At 46.5% G+C, this 22,001-nt stretch overlaps 1 protein-coding gene across 2 annotated transcripts in view; it reads right to left on the bottom strand.

The window, feature by feature from the left end:
• Positions 1-2,020: 2,020 nt before the first annotated feature.
• LOC134984629 (oocyte zinc finger protein XlCOF7.1-like) overlaps positions 2,021-22,001 on the bottom strand; it is a 177,773-nt gene continuing 157,792 nt past the window's right edge. Inside the window, exon 4 of one of the 2 annotated variants that reach the window (XM_063950173.1) lies at positions 2,021-3,227. In XM_063950173.1, the coding sequence (XP_063806243.1) occupies positions 2,263-3,227 (965 nt within the window). In that variant the 3' untranslated portion in view covers positions 2,021-2,262. The remainder of the gene's footprint in view (positions 3,228-22,001) is intronic. The other variant, XM_063950174.1, reaches the window with a different exon arrangement.

Raw genomic sequence — 22,001 nt, 5'->3', positions numbered from 1 at the left:
TGGCTGCTGCATTCTGTATCATCTGCAAGCGGTGCAATTCTTTTGCTGGGAGGCCCAGGTAGATGGCATTGCAGTAGTCTATGAACTTCTGAGGGAATCAAGTGCTTGATTCTGGCTATGGTCCACAGATGAAAGAATGATGATTTGTATGTGGCGGATACCTGATGTCTGTGTCAGCCACATACCAGGACAACACAAAGATTCAGCATATGTTCAGTATTTTGCAATTCTGAACACCAAAGCATAAATCCAGATGGTTGGTAAAGCTGTAGTCTTGTCCTTTGTTGGTGAGCTTCTATTATGTTTCACAAAGACTGAGTCACAGCCAACTGGCATCATCCAACCCTGGCGCTCAGCTAGACAACCATTTAGGATTGGTATTAGGTTCTCAGTACATGGAGCAAAAAGCAGGTCATCTGCATAGCAGTGGTAGACCAGGCCATGAGGTCTGATTATATTACCCAGTGGTAGAATGTACAGCCAGGTCCATAAATATTGGGACATCAACACAATGCTCATATTTTGGGCTCTATACACCACCACAATGGATTTGAAATGAAACAAACAAGATGTGCTTTAACTGCAGACTTTCCGCTTTAATTTGAGGGTATTTACATCCTAAATCAGGTGAACGGTGTAGGAATTACAACGGTTTCTATATGTGCCTCCCACTTTTTAAGGGACCAAAAGTAATGGGACAATCGACTCAAAAGCTATTTCAAGGACAGGAGTGAGCTATTCCCTCATTATTTCATCATCAATTAAGCAGGTAAAAGGTCAGGAGTAGATTCCAGCTGTGACATTTGCATTTCTAATCTAATCCAAAGAGCTGCCACTAACAGTGAAGCAAGCCATCATTAGGATAAACAATCAAAACAAACCCATCAGAGAGATAGCAAAAACATTAGGTGTGTCCAAATCAACTGTTTGGAACATTCTTAAGAAAGACCACACCGGAGAGCTCAGCAACACCAAAGGGATCCGGAAGACCACGGAAAACAACTGTGGTGGATGGCAGAAGAATTATTTCCCTGGTGAAGAAACCCCCCATCACAACAGTTGCCCAGATCAAGAGCACTCTCCAGAAGATAGGTCTATATGTGTCAAAGTCAACAATCAAGAGAAGACTTCACAAGAGTGAATATAGAGGGTTCACCACAAGATGTAAACCATTGGTGAGCCACAAAAACAGGAAGACCAGATTAGAGTTTGCAAACAACATCTAAAAAAGCCTTTACAGTTCTGGAACAACATCCTATGGACAGATGAGACAAAGATCAACTTGTACCAGAGTGATGGGAAGAGAAGAGTATGGAGAAGGAAAGGAACTGCTCATGATCCAAAACATACCACCTCATCAGTTAACCATGGTGGTGGTGGTAGTGTCATGGCGTGGGCATGTATGGATGCCAATGGAACTGGTTCCCTTGTATTTATTGATAATGTGACTGCTGACAAAAGCAGCAGGATGAATTCTGAAGTGTTTCAGGCAATTTTATCTGCTCATATTCAGTCAAATGCTTCAGAACTCATTGGAAGGCGCTTCACAGTGCAGATGGACAATGACCCGAAGCATACTGCAAAAGCAACCAAAGCGTTTTTTAAGGCAAATAAGTGGAATGTTAGGCAATGGCCAAGTCATTCACCTGACCTGAATCCGATTGAGCATGCATTTCACTTGATGAAGACAAAACTGAAGGGAAAATGCCCCAAGAACAAGTAGGAACTGAAGACATTTGCAGTAGAGGCCTGGCAGAGCATCACCAGGGATGAAACCCAGGATCTGGTGATGTCTATGCGTTCCAGACTTCAGGCTGTAATTGACTGCAATGGATTTGCAACAAAGTATTAAAAAGTAAAAGTTTGATTTAGGTTTAGTCTGTACCATTACTTTTGGTCCCTTAAAAAGTGGGAGGCACATATAAAAACCGTTTTTAATTCCTACACCGTTCACCTGATTTGGATGTAAATACCCTCAAATTAAAGCGGAAAGTCTGCATTTAAAGCACATCTTGTTTGTTTCATTTCAAATCCATTGTGGTGGTGTATAGAGCCCAAAATATGAGAATTGTGTCGATGTCCCAATATATATGGACCTGACTGTATATTGCATAAAGCATAGGAGATAGGATTGACCCTTGAGGAACATTGCATGACAGTGATAATTATACTCCAGAAGATTTAAATGGTTCCGTACTTGGGTAATGTCTAATATGTTCAACAAGAGCGGATTTATTTCTCTCACAGCATGAAAATGGCTTCTCACCTGTGAAATCGCTGATGTGTAACAAGAGCTGATTTCCATGCAAAACATTTCCCACACTCAGAACAGGAATACGGCTTCTCACCTGTGTGACTTGTCTGATGTGTAACAACATTTGATTTCGATGCAAAACATTTTCCACACTCAGTACAAGAATACGGCTTCTCACCTGTGTGACTTCTCTGATGTGCAACAAGACCTGATTTATGTGCAAAACATTTCATACACTCAGAACAGGAATACTGCTTCTCACCTGTGTGACTTTTCTGATGTGTAACAAGATTTGATTTCGATGTAAAACATTTCCCACACTCAGAACAGGAATACGGCTTCTCACCTGTGTGACTTCTCTGATGTTTAAAAAGATCCGATTTCGATGCAAAACATTTCCCACACTCAGAACAGGAATACGGCTTCTCACCTGTGTGACTTCTCTGATGTGCAACAAGACCTGATTTATGTGCAAAACATTTCATACACTCAGAACAGGAATACGGCTTCTCACCTGTGTGACTTCTCTGATGTGTAACAAGATTTGATTTAGATGAAAAACATTTCCCACACTCAGAACAGGAATATGGCTTCTCACCTGTGTGACTTCTCTGATGTTTAACAAGATTTGATTTAGATGTAAAACATTTCCCACACTCAGAACATGGAAATGGCCTCTCACCTGCCTTAGCTGACTGATGAGTAATAAGGTTTGTGTTCTGTGTAAAACATTTGGCATCTGTAGAACAGGGAAACTCTGTATCTACTCTCAGAGCTGTAATAGATGCACCAATATCAGAGTGATCAGGAGAACATTTCCCAGGATCAGAGGGCTCAGCTGATAGAGCTGGATGTATAATTGGGGTAATGGAGTTAGCTCCTGGAGAATCAGGTCTACTGTCATCTTTTATGTCACAATCCGGGGATACCATTAGATGTACTTCTGAGATATTCCTGCTTGTGTGTCCATCTGCTGGAAATAAAATACATTAATATATAAAATGAGCAGACAAAACCCAGGATGTTACAGGATACAATATATAATTCTGTAACTGCCATTTTCTTTTACCTGTAATCATTGCTTTTATGTTTATTACAGAAACAAAAAAGATAGCATGCTTAGACTGGAGCTTGATCAACACTGAAGGCTCAAGTGGGATTACTAGAGGTGACATGGGCGCTCATGTGGGATTACTAGAGGTGACATGGGCGCTCATGTGGGATTACTAGAGGTGACACGGACGCTCATGTGGGATTATTAGAGGTGACATGGACACTCATGTGGGATTACTAGAGGTGACATGGATGCTCATGTGGGATTACTAGAGGTGACACGGACGCTCAAGTGGGATTACTAGAGGTGACACGGACGCTCAAGTAGGATTACTAGAGGTGACATGGACGCTCATGGGGGATTATTAGAGGTGACATGGACGCGCATTTAGGATTACTAGAGGTGACATGGACGCTCATTTGGGATTACTAGAGGTGACATGGACGCTCATGTGGGATTACTAGAGGTGACATGGGCGCTCATGTGGGATTACTAGAGGTGACACAGACGCTCATGTGGGATTACTAGAGGTGACGTGGGCGCTCATCTGGGATTACTAGAGGTGACATGGGCGCTCATGTGGGATTACTAGGAGGTGACATGGACGCTCATGTGAGATTACTAGAGGTGACACGGGCGCTCATGTGGGATTACTAGAGGTGACATGGACGCTCATGTGGGATTACTAGAGGTGACACGGACACTGCTATAATAAATCACCAAAGAAGAGAAAGTGCTGTTCTGTTTGCGCACCAATAAATAATATATAACCTTTATTAAGTACAGTAAAGTATGTAAGATAAATCGTTGAAATATTAAACACAAAGTTAAGTGTATAAAGAGCTGAATAAAGTAATAAAAAAACATTGGGTTTTAATCGGGTGTTAATTGATACAATGCTGGTAATGTGGGGGGGGGGAGCTGCAGGCTTAAATGCATCGGTCAATACGTGAACTAAAACTCCACTGTTTATTATTGTTAGTTAATATAGTGAGTGCAGAGCCCCAGTGATTTTATTTAAACAATGTGGTCGCATACTGTGTTGCACCCCAAATCTAGGAAAGGCGAGTGCTGTGGATTAGTATATTATGGGGTATATGCAATTGCGGTCGAATTACGGCCGGAATTCGACCGTTTTTTAATTCATCACAATTCGACAGTCACACACCCTCCCGCGGGGACCCGAATTCGACATATTCAATAAAAAACGGATTCGACAGTCCCGCTGTCGAAAAACGGACCAATTGACGATATTGTGCATCCTGGATTCGACTTCATGGACGGCACAAAAGTGTTTAAAAAACCCTAATAAAAAAAATCAGTGGCGTCCCCCCTCCTAAGCATAACCAGCCTCGGGCTCTTTGAGCCAGTCCTGGTTGTAAAAATACGGGGGGGGGGGGGGGGGGGAATTACAGGGGATCCCCCGTATTTTAACAACCAGCACCGGGCTATGCATCCGGTCCTGGTGCAAAAAATGTGGGGGACAAAAGACGTAGGGGTCCCCCGTATTTTTCACACCAGCAATGGGCTCCACTAGCTAGAGAGATAATGCCACAGCCGGGGGACACTTTTATACCGGTCCCTGCGGCCGTGGCATTAAATCCCCAACTAGTCACCACTGGCCGGGGTACCCTGGAGGAGTGGGGACCCCTTAAATCAAGGGGTCCCCCCCTCCAGCCACCCAAGGGGCAGGGGTGAAGCCCGAGGCTGTCCCCCCATCCAAGGACGGTGGGTGGGAGGCTGATAGCCAAGTGTAAAAAAAAAAAAAGAATATTTTTTTTGTAGCAGAACTAAAAGTCCCAGCAAGCCTCCCCCGCAAGCTGGTACTTGGAGAACCACAAGTACCAGCATGCAGGGGGAAAATGGGCCCGCTGGTACCTGTAGTTCTACTACAAAAAAAATACCCAAATAAAAACAGTACACACACACCATGACAGTATAACTTTATTACATACATGCACACCGACACACACATACTTACCTATGTTGACACGAGGCTCGGTCCCCTTCTCCACTCGAGATACAATGTAGCGCATAGGCTCTCCATTGTATCCAATGGTGGGAACTTTGCGTCAGCGGTTGAGGTTGAATATAATGGAGCGACTATGTGCTATGCGCCGCCTGACAGCTCAGACGCGCACAGCCAATCGGGAGAGTGCCACGACGTGGCGCTCCCTGATTGGCTGAAGGGACCCTCTTTGACAGCAGTCATGGGGGGTCCCACCAGTCAGGGAAAGGGTCCCATGTGTAAACATGGAACCCCTTTCAGTGCGTGGATCGTGTTTTGCATTTTATTATTTTGCCAAGTACGTGGATTACAAGCTCAGAAGAGGACCGATCTACACAGGATTGTTGTATAATTTTATTTACAGGTACCCCGTGGATTCTACTGGTGAAGAGGACCGACTGCTTCGTGTCAACATAGGTAAGTATGTGTGAATGTCGGTGTGCATGTATGTAATAAAGTTATACTATCACGGTGTGTGTGTCCTATTTTTATTTGGGTATTTTTTTTGTAGTAGAACTACAGGTACCAGCGGGCCCATTTCCCCCCCACATGCTGGTACTTGTGGTTCTCCAAGTACCAGCTTGCGGGTGAGGCTTGCTGGGACTTGTAGTTCTGCTACAAATAACAATATTTTTTTTTGACACTTGGCTATCAGCCTCCCATCCGCTGCCCTTGGATGGGAGGGACAGACTCGGGCTTCACCCCTGGCCCTTGGGTGGCTGGAGGGGGGGGGGGATCCCTTGATTTAAGGGGTCCCCACTCCTCCAGGGTACCCTGGCCGGCCAGAGGTGACTATTTGGGGATTTAATGCCACGGCCGCAAGGACCAGTATAAAAGTGTCCCCCAGCTGTGGCATTATCTCTCCAGCTAGTGGAGCCCGGAGCTGGTGTGAAAAATACGGGGGACCCCTACGTCTTTTGTCCCCCACATTTTTTGCACCAGGACCGGATGCAGAGCCCTGTGCTGGTTGTTAAAATACGGGGGATCCCCTGTCATTTTTCCCCCTGTATTTTTACAACCGGGACCGGCTCAAAGAGCCTGAGGCTGGTTATGCTTAGGAGGGGGGACCCCACACATTTTTTTTTCAGGATTTTTAACCCATTCCAACCCCTTCCCACTGAAAAACATGCTCCGATCTCTCCATATTATTTTAGTCAGTAAAAAATAATAATATTGTTTTAAAAAATATATTAAATAATACTTGTGGCTCCTAAATAGACAAACCAAGTAGATAATCCCTTCTAATATAAACAGACATGCTATTAGCAATAAAAAAAAAAAAACACAAAAAAAAACATGTTTTAAAATTTTTTATTCGATCACGCCAGCAAAATGAGGTGGACTGAAATTGATGAAATAACTGTCGAAAAAAGCACTGTTGTCGAATCGACATTCTTCAACTGAATATACTTTTGTCGAAAAGCAGCATTTTTACCATTGCAGACATGTCGAATTTGACAAATGTCGAATTGCAAAAAGTTGAATCTGAAACGGACGTTTTTTTGTCAAAAAGTACTGTATTGCAATGTTGAATCAGTTTTGTCGAAAATAACCCCGTTTTTCGACATTTGCGGCAATTTGACCGCAATTGCATATGGCCCTATATCTATCTCACTGGGGCTCTGCACTCACTATAATAACTAACAATAATAAACAGGGGAGATTTAGTTCACCTACTGACCAATGCATTTAAGCCTGCAGCCCCCGACAAGGAACCCCACTATACTGCAGGCCTGCTCTATTGCTCAAAATAATTACCAGAAAAATAGCTATCACATTAGTGTTACACTTTAGGTATGCTGCTACCTGGTCTAAAGCTCACAGCAACTTACCTTATATAGGTGAGACCGTTACCTACACACCTAATGTAAAGCACCCAGGAGAACAGCGGACACAATCTATAATTAACTTAAGTCAGAGTGCATGAGAGAAGGTGACCACAAAAAGATTAATGAAAAACTAATCTAATAAACAAAAAGTATATATATATATATATATATATATATATATATATATATATATATACATATATATATATATATATATATATATTCTCCTATGTAACCTGTAGATCTGCACAGACCAGGAGATAGACATTTATGTATGTAGTAAGGCTACTGGGAGACCTTAGATTGAGCAATATTGGATCTGGCCATTACATTCTCTAAAGTCATAACCTCAGAACTGCACAGAGCAGGAACTATTATTCACAAGTAATTAGGAATGTGTTCATCAGGAACAAATCCACAATTACCGTCTGAAGGTTACACGATTATTTCAGGTCTACACAACTGATATTTGAAGATAACAAGACTTACGGTCGACTTACCAGGGTAACTCTTTTTCTTTGAGAAAAAAGGTACTACCACCTATACGCGCTATCCATTACAATACATAAATGCTAGTGAATGATGTACAAACAATGTAATATCAATGATGGATATCCCAAATGATGTGAAAAATAAGATTTTATACCTACCGGTAAATCTTTTTCTCCTAGTCCGTAGAGGATGCTGCGGACTCCGTAAGGACCATGGGGTATAGACAGGCTCCGCAGGAGACATGGGCACTAAGAAAGAACTTTAGGTATGGGTGTGCACTGGCTCCTCCCTCTATGCCCCTCCTCCAGCCTCAGTTAGAGAAATTGTGCCCAGAGGAGACGGACAGTACGAGGAAATCCAAGGGCAAGATTCATACCAGCCACACCGTATAACTAGGGATATATGAAACAGATAACAGTATGAAACAACACAGCATCAGACTGAGACTGATGAAAACTGTAACATAACCCTTATGTAAGCAATAACTATATACAAGTCTTGCAGAAGTAGCCCGCACTTGGGACGGGCGCCCAGCATCCTCTATGGACTAGGAGAAAAAGATTTACTGGTAGGTTTAAAATCTTATTTTCTCTTACGTCCTAGAGGATGCTGGGGACTCCGTAAGGACCATGGGGATTATACCAAAGCTCCCAAACGGGCGGGAGAGTGCGGATGACTCTGCAGCACCGATTGAGCAAACAGGAGGTCCTCCTCAGCCAGGGTATCAAACTTGTAGAACTTTGCAAAGGTGTTTGAACCCGACCAAGTAGCAGCTCGGCACAAATCGCAATGCCGAGACCCCTCGGGCAGCCGCCCAAGAAGAGCCCACCTTCCTAGTGGAATGGGCCTTAATCGATTTTGGTAACGGCAATCCAGCCGTTGAATGATCCTGCTGAATTATGTTACAGATCCAGCGAGCAATAGTCTGCTTTGAAGCAGGAGCGCCAACCTTGTTGGCAGCATACAGGACAAACAGTGCTTCTGTTTTTCTGACCCTAGCCTTTCTGGCTATGTAAATTTTCAAAGCCCTGACCACATCAAGGGACTCTGAATCCTCCAAGTCTCGTGTAGCCACCGGCACCACAATAGGTTGGTTCATATGAAAAGATAAAACCACCTTAGGCAAGAACTGAGGACGGGTCCGCAATTCTGCTCTATCCATATGGAAAACCAGATAGGGGCTTTTATGAGACAAAGCCGCCAATTCCGACACTCGCCTAGCCGAAGCCAAGGCTAACAACATGACCACTTTCCAAGTGAGATATTTTAATTCCACTGTTTGAAGTGGTTCAAACCAGTGCGACTTAAGGAAACTCAACACCACGTTAAGGTCCAAGGCGCCACCGGAGGTACAAAAGGAGGCTGAATATGCAGCACTCCCTTCACAAAAGTCTGTACTTCTGGGAGAGAAACTAATTCCTTCTGAAAGAAAATGGATAGGACCGAAATCTGAACCTTAATGGAGCTTAATTTTAGGCCCAAATTCACTCCAGTTTGTAGGAAGTGAAGGAAACGGCCCAGATGGAATTCTTCCGTAGGAGCATTCCTGGCCTCACACCAAGAAACATACTTTCGCCATATACGGTGATAATGTTTAGCTGTCACGTCCTTCCTAGCCTTTATCAGAGTAGGAATGACCTCATCCGGAATGTCCTTTTACGCTAGGATCCGGCGTCCAACCGCCGTGCCATCAAACGCAGTCGTGGTAAGTCTTGGAACAGACAGGGCCCCTGTTGTAACAGGTCCTGTCTTAGAGGAAGAGGCCACGGATCTTCTGTGAGCATTTCCTGCAGATCCGGATACCAGGCCCTTCGCGGCCAATCTGGAACAATGAGAATAATTCTTATTATTCTCAACTCCTTGGGGATGAGAGGAAAAGGAGGAAACACATAGACCGACTGGAACACCCACGGTGTCACTGGGGCGTCCACTGCCCCCGCCTGAGGGTCTGTACCTCTGTAGTTTTTTGTTTAGGCGGGACGCCATCATGTCTATCTGGGGCAGGCCCCACTGACTTGCAATCTGTGCAAAGACTTCCTGATGAAGTCCCCACTCTCCTGTATGTAGATCGTGTCTGCTGAGGAAGTCTGCTTCCCAGTTGTCCACTCCCGGAATGAACACTGCTGACAGTGCGCCTGCATGATTTTCCGCCCAGCGAAGAATCCTGGTGTTTTCCGCCATTGCCACTTTGCTCCTTGTGCCGCCTTGGTGGTTTACATGAGCTACTGCGGTGATATTGTCTGACTGGATCAGAACCGGTAGGTCGCGAAGCAAAGTCTCCGCTTGACGAAGGGCATTGTAAATGGCCCTCAGTTCCAGGACGTTGATGTGAAGACCAGTTTCTTGACTTGACCAAAGACCTTGGAAGTTTCTTCCCTGTGTGACTGCTCCCCAACCTCGGAGGCTCGAGTCCATGGTCACCAGAACCCAGTCCTGAATGCCGAATCTGCAACCCTCTAGAAGGTGAGCACTCTGCAGCCACCACAGGAGAGATACCCTGGCCCTGGGGGACAGGGTGATCAACTGATGAATCTGTAGATGTGACCCGGACCACTTGTCCAGTAGGTCCCATTGGAAGGTCCTCGCATGGAACCTGCTGAAAGGAATGGCCTCGCAAGATGCCACCATCTTTCCCAGGACTCGAGTGCAGTGATGCACTGACACGTGTTTTGGCTTCAATAGGTCCCTGACCAGAGTCATGAGTTCCTAGGCCTTCTCTATCGGAAGATAAACCCTTTTCTGGTCCGTATCCAGAATCATGCCTAAGAAGGTCAAACGAGTCGTAGGAACCAACTGTGACTTCGGGATATTGAGAATCCAGCCGTGTTGCTGTAACACTTTCAGTTAAAGTGACACGCTGTTCAACAACTACTCTCGTTATCTCACTTTTATGAGGAGATCGTCCAAGTGCGGGATAATTGTGACACCCTGCTTGCGCAGGAGCACCATCATTTCCGCCATTACCTTGGTGAAAATCCTCGGGCCGTGGAAAGCCTGAAAGGCAACGTCTGAAATTGGTAATGACAATCTTGTACCGCAAATCTCAGGTACGCCTGATGAGGTGGATATATGGGAACATGAAGGTATGCATCCTTTATGTCCAGGGATACCATAAAATCCCCCCTTCTAGGCTGGCGATGACCGCTCTGAGCGATTCCATCTTGAACTTGAACCTTTTCAAGTATAGGTTCAGGGATTTTAAATTTAAAATGGGTCTGACCGAACTGTCCGGTTTCGGGACTACAAATAGGGTTGAGTAATACCCCCTCCCTTGTTGAAGCAGGGGAACCTTGACCACCACCTGCTGAAGACACAATTTTTTAATTGCATTTAAGACTATCTCCCTTTCTGGGGGAGAAGCTGGTAGGGCCGATTTGAAAAACCGGCGAGGAGGCGCCTCTTCGAACTCCAGCTTGTAACCCTGGGAAAAAATCTCTATTGCCCAGGGATCCACCTGTGAGAGAACCCAGATGTGGCTGAAAAGTCGAAGTACTTTGCATCATTGTAGTCGACACTGGAGTCACAATCCGTGTTGGTATTAGTGTCTACTATTTGGGATAGTGGGTGCTTTTGAGACCCCGAAGGTCCCTGCGACATAGAGGCAGGCAGGGGTTGACTCCCTGCATGTTCCCTGGCTTCAGCTTTGTCCAACCTTTTGTGCAATAAATTCACATTAGCACTTAAAACATTCCACATATCCATCCAGTCTGGTGTCAGCGTTGTCGACGGAGACACCACACTCATTTGCTTCACCTCCTCCCTAGGAGAGCCTACTACCTCAGACATGCCAACACACGCGTACCGACACACCACTCAGGGAATCCTCTTATCTGAAGACAGTTCCCCCACAAGGCCCTTTGGAGAGACAGAGAGTATGCCAGCACACACCCAGCGCTAATGACCCAGGAAAAAACACACTATATGTTTACCCAGATAGCGCTGTAATATCTATTTTGCGCCAAATGATGTGCCCCCCCTTCTTTAAAACCCTCTTTCACCGTGATTAAGCAGGGGAGAGTCCGGGGAGCTTCCTCTCAGTGATGTGCTGTGGAGAAAATGGCGCTGGTGAGTGCTGAGGAACAAGCTCCGCCCCCTCAGCGGTGGGCTTCGGTCTCGCTTAAAAATTCAAAACATGGCGGGGGATCTCTCTTATATACAGTGCCCAGCCTGTATATAAGGTTATTGCCACCTTTGGAGGTCCATATTGCTGCCCAGGGCGCCCCCCCTGCGCCCTGCACCCTTACAGTGACTGCCGTGTGTGTGTGCTGTGTGGGAGCAATGGCGCACAGCGCTACCGCTGTGCGTTACCTCAGTGAAGATCTGAAGTCTTCTGACGCCTTTGAAGTCTTCTTTCTTCACATACTCACCCGACTTCAATCTTCCGGCTCTGCAAGGAGGACGGCGGCGTGGCTCTGGGACGAAAATGCGGGGTGAGACCTGGGTTCCGTTCCCTCTGGAGCTAATGGTGTCCAGTAGCCTAAGAAACAGAGCCTAACATTAAAGTAGGTCTGCTTCTCTCCCCTCAGTCCCTCGCTGCAGGGAGTCTGTCGCCAGCAGGCTCCCTGAAAATAAAAAACCTAACAAATACTTTATTTTTCAGGAAAACCCAGGAGAGCTCCCTGTAATGCACCCAGTCTCCTCTGGGCACAGTAATAAACTGAGGCTGGAGGAGGGGCATAGAGGGAGGAGCCAGTGCACACCCATACCTAAAGTTCTTTCTTAGTGCCCATGTCTCCTGCGGAGCCCGTCTGTCCCCATGGTCCTTACGGTGTCCCCAGCATCCTCTAGGACGTAAGAGAAATATATATATATATAAAGACATCTTTTTCTGAGGTCTACAGGATCCACAGTCCTCGCATTGGGGTGTAGGTGGTAGGAGTTGACTGGGCACCACACAGTTAAGCTTGTAGCTCCCATGATGCACCAGTCCTCCTCCTCATATACCCCGCCTCTGGCCTAGGGAAGCCAGTTTTGTTAACAAGCCAAAAGGCAGGAGCAGGATTTCAGGAGAAAAGGAAGACTTGAACATACAAGACATACTATCTTGCAGAGTAGAAAAAAATCAAAGGGGGAAAAAAAAATAGGATTTTAATTACCTAGCGGTAAATCCTTTTCTCGTAGTCCGTAGAGGATACTTGGGTCCACATTAGTTCCATAGGGTATAGACGGGTCCACTAGGAGCCATGGGCACTTTAAGAAATTAATAGTGTGGACTGGCTCCTCCCTCTATCAGACTCAGTCTAGAAACTGTGCCCGAGGAGACGGACATACTTCAAGAGAAGGATTTAACTGAACAGTAGTGAGATTCGAACTAGCTCACGCAACCAAGAGGAAAGCCATGCTAACCAAACTTGAAAAGGTACAGCAATGGCTGCACCAAGAATAATACTTAACTAAGTAACAGTGCAGAAAAATGAAGCACTGGGCGGGCGCCCAGTATCCTCTACGCACTTCGAGAAAAGGATTTACCGGTAGGTAATTAAAATCCTATTCTCTCTTACATCCTAGAGGATACTGGGGTCCATTTAGTACCATGGGGATGCACGAAAGCTCCCAAAACGGGTGGGAGAGTGCTGAGGTTCCTGAAGAACTGATTGATCAAACTGAAGGTCCTCAGCGGTCAAAGTATCGAACTTGTAGAACTTAGCAAACGTGTGCGACCCTGACCAAGTAGCCGCTCGTCAAAGCTGTAAAGCCGAGACACCCCGGGCAGCTGCCCAGGAAGAACCCACCAACCGAGTAGAGTGGACCTGAACTGATTTCGGAACCGGCAAGCCTGCCATAGAATAAGCATGCTGGATAGTAAGCCTGATCCAGCTAGCAATAGACTGCTTAGAAGCAGGGCACCCAATTTTATTGGGATCATGGAAAACAAACAGCGAGTCAGTCTGTGACCAGCCGTCCGCTTCACATAAATTTTCAAAGCCCTCACAACATCTAAGGACTTTGAAGAAGCAGAAGTGTTGGTAATCACCGAAATCACAATAGGTTGGTTGATGTGAAATGCAGACACCACCTTAGGAAAGAACTGCTGATGAGTTCTGAGCTCAGTGCGATCCTCATGTAAAATCAAGTAGGGGCTCTTGTGAGGCAATGCCGCCAGTTCCGACACGCGCCTGGCCGAAGCCAGGGCCAACAGTGTAACTGTCTGCCACGTATGAAACTTAACGTCCACTGCCTGTAAAGGCTCAAACCAATCCGATTGGAGGAACTGCAACACCACTTTGAGATCCGAAGGTGTCATAGGAGGCACAAAGGGCGGTTGGATGTGCAGAACACCCTTCAAAAAAGTCTGAATCTCAGGAAGAGACGCCAATTGCTTCTGAAGGAAAATGGACAAGGCCGAAATCTGGACTTTCAAGGAGCCCAAACGGAGGCTCACATCCACTCCTGCCTGCAGAAAAAGGAGAAACTGTCCCAGCTTAAATTCCGTCGCAGGAATTTTCCTGTTCTCACACCAAGATCCTTATTTCTTCCAAATACACTTGGATCAAGGTTGGAATAACCTTATCCAGAATCCCTTTCTGGGCTAGAATTTGACGCTCAACCTCCATGCTGTCAAATTTAGCCGCGGTAAGTCTTGATAGACGAACGGCCCCTGTTGCAGAAGATCCTCTCGAAGAGGAAGAGGCCACAGGTCCTCCAGGAGCAACTCCAGTAGATCCGCGTATCAGGCCCTTCTTGGCCAGTCCAGAGCAATGAGAAATGCTTGAACCTTTTCCCTTTTTATTCTTTTGAGAATCCTTGGGATTAACAGAAGTGGTGAAAACACGTAGACCATCTGGTAGACCCACGGAGTCACCAGAGATTCCACCTCCACTGCTTGCGGGTCTCTCGACCTGGAACAATATGGCTTGAGCTTCTTGTTGAGACGAGAGGCCCTCATGTCGATTTGGGGAAGTCCCGACGTGCCAGGGACTCAAACACCTGCGGGTGAAGGTCCCACTCTCCTGGATGGACGCCGTGTCTGCCGAGGGAGTTCGCTTCCCAGTTGTCCACTCCCGGAATGAAGATTGCCAACAACGCCACCGCATGTCTTTATGCCCAGAGGAGAATCCTTTTTACCTCCAAAATTGCAGCTCTGCTTTTCGTTCCGCCTTGTCGGGTTATGTACGCTACTGCCGTCACATTGTCCGACTGAACTTGTATGGCCTGATCTTGAAGAAGATGGGATGCCTGTAGAAGGGCGTTGTATATGTCTCTGAGTTCCAGAATGTTGATCGGAAGAATAGATTCTTGACTTGACCATTTTCCTTGGAACTGTTCCCCTTGGGTAACTACTCCCCAACTGAGGCTTGCGTCTGTGGGTAGCAGAATCCAATTTTGAATCCCGAACCTTCGGCCTTCAGTTAGGTGAGAAGTCTGAAGCCACCACAGAAGAGAAATCCTGGCTCTTGGCGACAGACGTATCCTCTGGTGCATGTGGAGATGCGATCCGGACCATTTGTCCAACAGATCCAGCTGTAAGGGCCTTGCATGAAACATTCCATACTGCAGAGATCAGTAAGAGGCCCCCATTTTCCCCAAGAGGCGAATGCACAGGTGCACCAAAATTCGGGTCGGCTTTAGAATGTCCCGTACCATCAACTGGATCACCAATGCCTTTTCCATTGGGAGGAATACACTCCGCGCATCCGTATCCAGTATCATTCCCAGGAACGAAAGCCTCCGTGTTGGTTCCAGGTGAGATTTAGGCAGGCTTAGAATCCACCCGTGATCCTGGAGTAACATCGTTGAGAGGGCAATGCTGTGTAACAACTTCTCCCTGGACGGTGCTTTGATTAGTAGGTCATCAAGGTACGGTATTATGTTCACTCCCCGCAAGCGGAGGAGCAACATCAACTCTGCTATTACCTTGGTTAACACCCGTGGCGCCGTGGAGAGTCCAAATGGCAGTGCCTGGAACTGGTAGTGGCATTCCTGTAACGCAAACCTGAGATAAGCCTGATGAGGCGGCCAAGTCGGGACATGAAGGTACGCATCCTTGATGTCCAGAGACATCCGGAAATCCCCATCCTCCAGACCTGAGATCACCACTCTTACAGACTCCATCTTCAATTTAAACACCTTTAAATATGGGTTCAGAGACTTGAGGTTTAAAATAGGTCATACCAAACCGTCTGGTTTCGGCACTACAAACAGTTTGGAATCATAACCCTTATTTTGTAGGTGAGGTGGAACTGGAACAATGGCCTGAGCCTGTACCAGTTGTTGAATTGCTGCCTGTAAGGTCAAGGTTGCTTCTGGAGAAGCTGGTAAACCGGATTTGAAGAATCTGGGAGGTGGGAGTTCTTGAAATTCCAGTCTTTATCCCTGTGCGATAAGATATTTCACCTAGGTATCTAGGCATGACGTTGCCCAGATGTGACTGAAATAACGTATCCGGGCTCCCACCTGCCTGTCTTCTAGGCAGTGTGGTCCACTGTGATGCTGAAGGCTTTGAGGAAGCAGAACCAGAGGTCTGTTCCTGAGAACCTGCAGCTACGGCTATTCTGGGTTTACCTTTACCGCCTCTGAAGGCTGTAGAAGAATCCTTGGACTTGTTTTTAAATTTAGCCATCCGAAAGGACTGCAAAGTCAGAGCAGAGGGTCGCTGCAGAAGGAAGGTATGTAGACTTACCCGCAGTGGCCTTAGATATCCAAGTATCTAGTTCATCTCCAAGCAGAGCTTCGCCCGTGAATGGTAGGCTCTCCACGCCTTTTCTGGAATCCGCATCCGCAGTCCACTAGTGTAGCCACAAGCCCCTGCGTGCTGACACTACCATGGCAGTGGTGCATGCATTGAGTAAACCAATTTCTTTTATGGCCTCCACCATAAAGTTGGCAGCATCTTGGATGTGCTGTAGGAGTTAATGTCATCCCTGGTTAGTGAATCTAAATCTTCAATTAGATTATCAGACCATCTTGCAATTGCCCTAGTGATCCATGCACAAGCAATATTGGGTCTCTGGGCTACCCCAGCCGACAAGTATATAGATTTGAGAGTGGTCTCACTCTTACAGTCAGCCGCGTCCTTTAAGGACACCGCCCCGGGAACCTGTAAAACTATCTTTCACAACAACCTGGGCACAGATGCGTCCACTATTGGTGGGTTTTCCCATTTTTTTCTATCCTCCAAAGTAAAGGGGAAGGAAGAAATTAACCTTTTTGGGATCTGAAATTTTTGGTCAGGGTTCACCCAAGCTTCTTCAAAGAGGACATTTGACTAATTTGAAGCCGGAAAAGTAGCTGAGGATTTCTTTTTTGTATTAAAGTAAGATTCCTCAATTACTTCCTCTGCCCTGACAGGAATATGTAAGACCGTTCTAACCGCCTCTATGAGGGCCTGGATACCCTGTGCCAGGACAGCACACCCCTCCACTGGCATCCATATCATCCGGATCCGGATCAGGATCAGTGTCACCCTGCATGAGTTTGGCCAGAGTACGCTTTTGTGGGCAAATGGCGAGGGATTGAGACACAGGTATGGGAGCTGAATCTTTGTTGATCAGGTCATCCATAGACTGCCTTAAGAATTGTGTCTCCCTTTCATTACGAGATAGCTTAGTGCAAATATTAGAAATAATCCCTTTAATGGAAGCCAACCACGGGGGTTCAGCCCCACTAGCTTGAGAGGGAGCACAATCGTGGGTGCAGGGTAGTGAGTCCTCAGGGGATGAGAGACATTCTGCAGTACAAGAGTCACAGTCCATGGACATGATTGTGAAAGGGACACACACACACACACACACACACACACACACACACACACACACACCAGGTGAAACACAGTATATGTAGGCAGGGTCCTCAGAAATCAGAGCCAGCCACACAGCGCCCCTTTAGCAAAGTTAAACTGAGCTGGGTCACAATAACAAGCACTTTAGTAGAGTTTTATAAATTTACACCCCCCCCTTTCACTAAGACCCCCTGGTACCGCTGAGGAGACCTGGAGTCCTTGTGGAGGAGCAGCGCTTCCCTGTGAATGCTTCCTGTATGAGCTGCAGAGGGAAAATGGTGCTGGAGAGCTGTAGGATCCGCTCTGAGTGAAGCCCCGCCCCCTGTAATGGCGACAGCTTCCCGCATTTTTTATACTGGCCTAAGGAACTAAATGTCTAACCAAGTGATTAAAATCCCTGTTAGCACAGTGTGGCCAGTGTGGATATTATAGGAGTCTCAGTGCGCCCCTTAAAGGGGGACCCGCTGCAGCGTGCGTCCTTCTGAGCCTCCCTGGAGCACAGCCTGCATGAAGAGCTGCGCTCCTACCCTTGTGCCGCCATTCCTACCGGCGACCCACTAACCGGGACGCCCGCGCTGTACTCACCACTCTTCTGTCTTCAGGCTCTGTTAGGGCGTGGCGGTGTGCTGCGGGAGGGTACGCTGTGCCGTGGTGTGGCTTGCGAATGGCTCCCTCAGGAGCTCAGTGTCCTGTCAGCTGAGAAACGGGACCATTAACGCTCTAGGAATTTGGGCCGTTCTCCCCCCTAAGTGCCACGAAGAAATCAGTCTGCTGCCTAAAACAGACCTGACTGAGAATAACAAACATTAAATTAAAAAAATGGAAAACTCTTCAGGAGCTCTCCAAAGCGTGACCGGCTCCTCCAGGCACATTTTCTAAACTGAGTCCGGTAGGAGGGGCATAGAGGGAGGAGCCAGCCCACACTATTAATTTCTTAAAATGCCCATGGCTCCTAGTGGACCCATCTATACCCCCATGGTACTAATGTGGACCCCAGCATCCTCTAGGACGTAAGAGAAAAGTATTTCCCCAAGACAGGTGTGTCTTGGTGGGCACCCTATGGATCCTATGGACCTTAAAGAAAAAGAGTTCACCATGATAAGTCTAACATAACTCTTGATTTCTTCATCAAGATCCATGGTGATCCACAGTCCTTACATAGGGGATGTCCTAAAGCAGTTTCCCCTAAGGGTGGGGACGCTCCTGAGTAGACAGGAGAATCCAACGTCCTAAGGAAGCTTCCCGAGAGGTAAAGGTATCAAAAGGCATAAAAACCTCAGGAACGTGTTAATAGAAGACAACGTAGCTGCCTTGCAGAGTTGTTCAGCAGTAGCACCTGAGAGAGCCACCCATGAGGGACCTGCTGAACGTATCGAATGAGCAGAGACCGGAACAGGAAGATCAGCTCGAATGTAAGCCTCTGCAATAGTCATGCAAAGCCACCTGGACAGCGTTTGTTTACTAGCTGGCCAGCCTTGCTTATAGAATCCATACAGGACAGATAGAGAATCCGTTTTCCTGATCACTCTGGTACTTTCCACATAAATCCTTAGTGCACGAACCGCATCCAATAAGGCCTCACCAATAACAGGACTAAAAGGCTGGAACCAATATCTCTGTATTTAGATGAAACTTGGACACCATCTTAGGAAGGTGACCCACCTTGGTCCGGAGAACTGTCCTATCTTGATGGAAGGACAGAAACGAAGGAGGACAGGAAAGCACTCCTAAATCAGACACTCTTCTCGCAGAGGTAATAGCCAGGAGAAATAACACCTTTACAGCCAGCCACTTAAGGTCCACTGACTCTAAAGGCTCAAATGGGGAAGTCTTAAGAGCTTGCAGGACTAGGGATATATCCCAGGAGCCACTGGATGTACAAAGGGAGGCTGGATATGGAGTATTCCTTGAAAAAGGTACGCCCATCTTGTAGTGGAGCGATCTGTCACTGAAACCACACTGATCGTGCAGAAACGTGTACTTTCAGGAATGCTAGGCAAAGACCAAGGTCTAACCCTGCTTGTAGAAAGGCCAGTACCCTGGAGACCCTAAAAAGGTAGGAGGGTCATAGCGCCTAGGCGCACACCACTGAAAATCAGCTTGCCAAATCTGGTAATAGATGTGGGTTGAAGACACAGATTTTCTATATCACTGCATCCGAGAACCCATTCGCTCTAAAAACTGATGACTCGAGAGCAAAGCCGTCAAAGACAGTGGAGCCAGGTTCCAATGCAGACAGGGACCCCGAGACAACAAGTCTGCTCGCTGTGGCAGTAGGAATGGCATGTCTATGGACAGATTTTGGAGATCGGCGAACCAATGGTGCCTGGGCCATACAGAGTAATCAGTATAATGGGGCCTCCTTCCTGTTTAAACTTGCGAAGAAATCTGGGTAACAGCGATACTGGAGAAAACAGGTATCTCTGAAGGAAGGTCCACCGTACTGCTAAAATGTCCACGAAAGCTGCCTGCGGATCTTTGGTCCTGGATCTATAGATTTGGACCTTGTGATTGTGACGCGAGTCCATCAGGTCTACATCCGGCAGACCCCATCTGTTTACCAGGTTCTGGAACACTTCAGGGTGCAGAGACCATTCGCCGCTGTGGACATCCTGCCGACTGAGGAAGTCTGCTCACCAGTTGAGGATTCCTGGCAGAAACACAGCCGAGATGGCCGGAAGGCGAGTTTTGGCCCACTGGAGCATGCGCTCCACCACTGCCATAGCCAGATGGCTGTGAGTGCCCCCTTGGTGGTTTATATAGGCAACTGCAGTGGCATTGTCGGACTAAATCTGAACAGGCCTGCCTTGGAGGAGATCCTGAGCCTGAACGAAAGCTCTGTAGACTGCCCGAAGTTCTAGGACATTGATTGGCAAGCAACTTTCGTCTGGAGACCACCGACCCGGAAAGACGTGAGGACCACCCAATCCAGAATCCATAAAAGGACATCCTTTGTCCAAGTGTGACATCTCTAGCCACCAGGTGAGAGACAGATGTACCTCCAGAGATAGTACCATCTTCTCAGCCCTGATCCAACGATACTGCCTGTTCCACCTGGAAAGGATCATATGTTATAGGGGCCTGGAGTGAAACTGAGCATACTCCACCATATCGAAGGTGGAGACCAAGGACCCCAGAACCTGCATTGCGGAATGTATGGACACCCGGAGATTGTGCAGTAAGTTGTGGACCATTGACTGCAGTTTGGTAACTTTGTCCACTGGCAGGAAGAGCCTCTGTTCCCACAAATCCAGGAGAGCCCCTAGATGCAACATCTGTTGTGAAGGGACAAGGAAGGGCTTTTGCCAATTGATCAGCCACCCGTGGGTCTGTAGAAAGGCAATGGTTATTTGAAGATAGCAGTGCAAAACTTCCTCAGATTGTGCCAGGAGCAACAAGTCGTCCAAATATGGGAGCACACTGATCCCTTGACGACACAGCTGAGCACCAATCACCGCCATCAGCTTGGTAAATACCCATGGAGCCGTAGCCAGCCCAAAGGGTAGTGCCTGAAACTGGTAATACTGTGGCAGAACAGCAAAGCGGAGGAATCTCTGATGAGTAGGTTCTATAGGAACATGTAGGTAGGCATCCTGAGTATCCAGGGATACCATAAAGTCCCCTGGCTTTGACATCAGAGCAATAGACCGTATTGTTTAAATACAGAATCTGGGCACCCGTAAAAACTTGTTAAGAGATTTCAGATTGAGGATAGGCCGATAGGTCCCATTGGGTTACTGAATCAGGAAAAGGGGGTAGTGAAAACCCTTCCTCTGTTGTTCTTGAGGAACAGGGATAACAACCCCTACGTTCAGTAAAAAATTAACAGCTCCTTGGAGCGCCATGGCTGCGCCTTGATCCAATGGAGGAGTCGTGCAAAAAAACTGCTCAGACTAAAATTAGCAGTTCACCTGCCACAAAGATACCAGGATACATCCATCACAATTGGCATCAGACAATGAACCTATATTTCTAATCTATTCAGAAAAATTGTTGTCATATCAAATGCCATTGTGACCTACATTAGAAATCTTTTTCTAATATGTAGAAAATAATAATTTATATTTTCATCTAAGGTGTCACTGTCACCTCAAACTGTTACACCAATTAAGAGTGCTTCATTCTTATCTGTAATTTTTTCACTCTCGGATTCCGACGATAAAAGGAGAGAGAGGTCCAGATTCATTCTCTTTGTGTCCTCCTCTCCTAGGATTATATATATATATATATATATGTGTGTGTGTCTGTCCATGTGTTACTCTCTTATCCTAAATCTAATTAAAAGTTAAGTTTTATTTAAGCGTGCCCCAACACAGAGTCTTTCTTTCTTCTTTTTTCTTCAAACATTACCATGTACTTTTTGACTCTGGGTGCACCACCAACAATAATAAATCCTTGAATACCATTTACAGGCATCTCTTATGTAAGTGCACTGTTGGTCACAAGGGACAAATTTGTTAAAGAGCCCGTATAAAAAAAGATTGAATTTAGTCCTGTGCGGCACCAAATTAACCTTTTTCCACTGTGTAGACTGTAAGGATAACAGAGAGAGAGAGAGAGAGAGAGAGAGAGAGAGAGAGAGAGAGGTGTCCAACTCTTCCTCTGAGGACTCCAGAGTCTGACCACTGTCTAGACTGTAAGGATAA

The sequence above is a fragment of the Pseudophryne corroboree genome, assembly GCF_028390025.1.
Source record: "Pseudophryne corroboree isolate aPseCor3 chromosome 3 unlocalized genomic scaffold, aPseCor3.hap2 SUPER_3_unloc_7, whole genome shotgun sequence".
NCBI classification, from domain to species: Eukaryota; Metazoa; Chordata; class Amphibia; order Anura; family Myobatrachidae; genus Pseudophryne; species Pseudophryne corroboree.
This window is presented reverse-complemented; position numbering and strand designations above follow the sequence as displayed.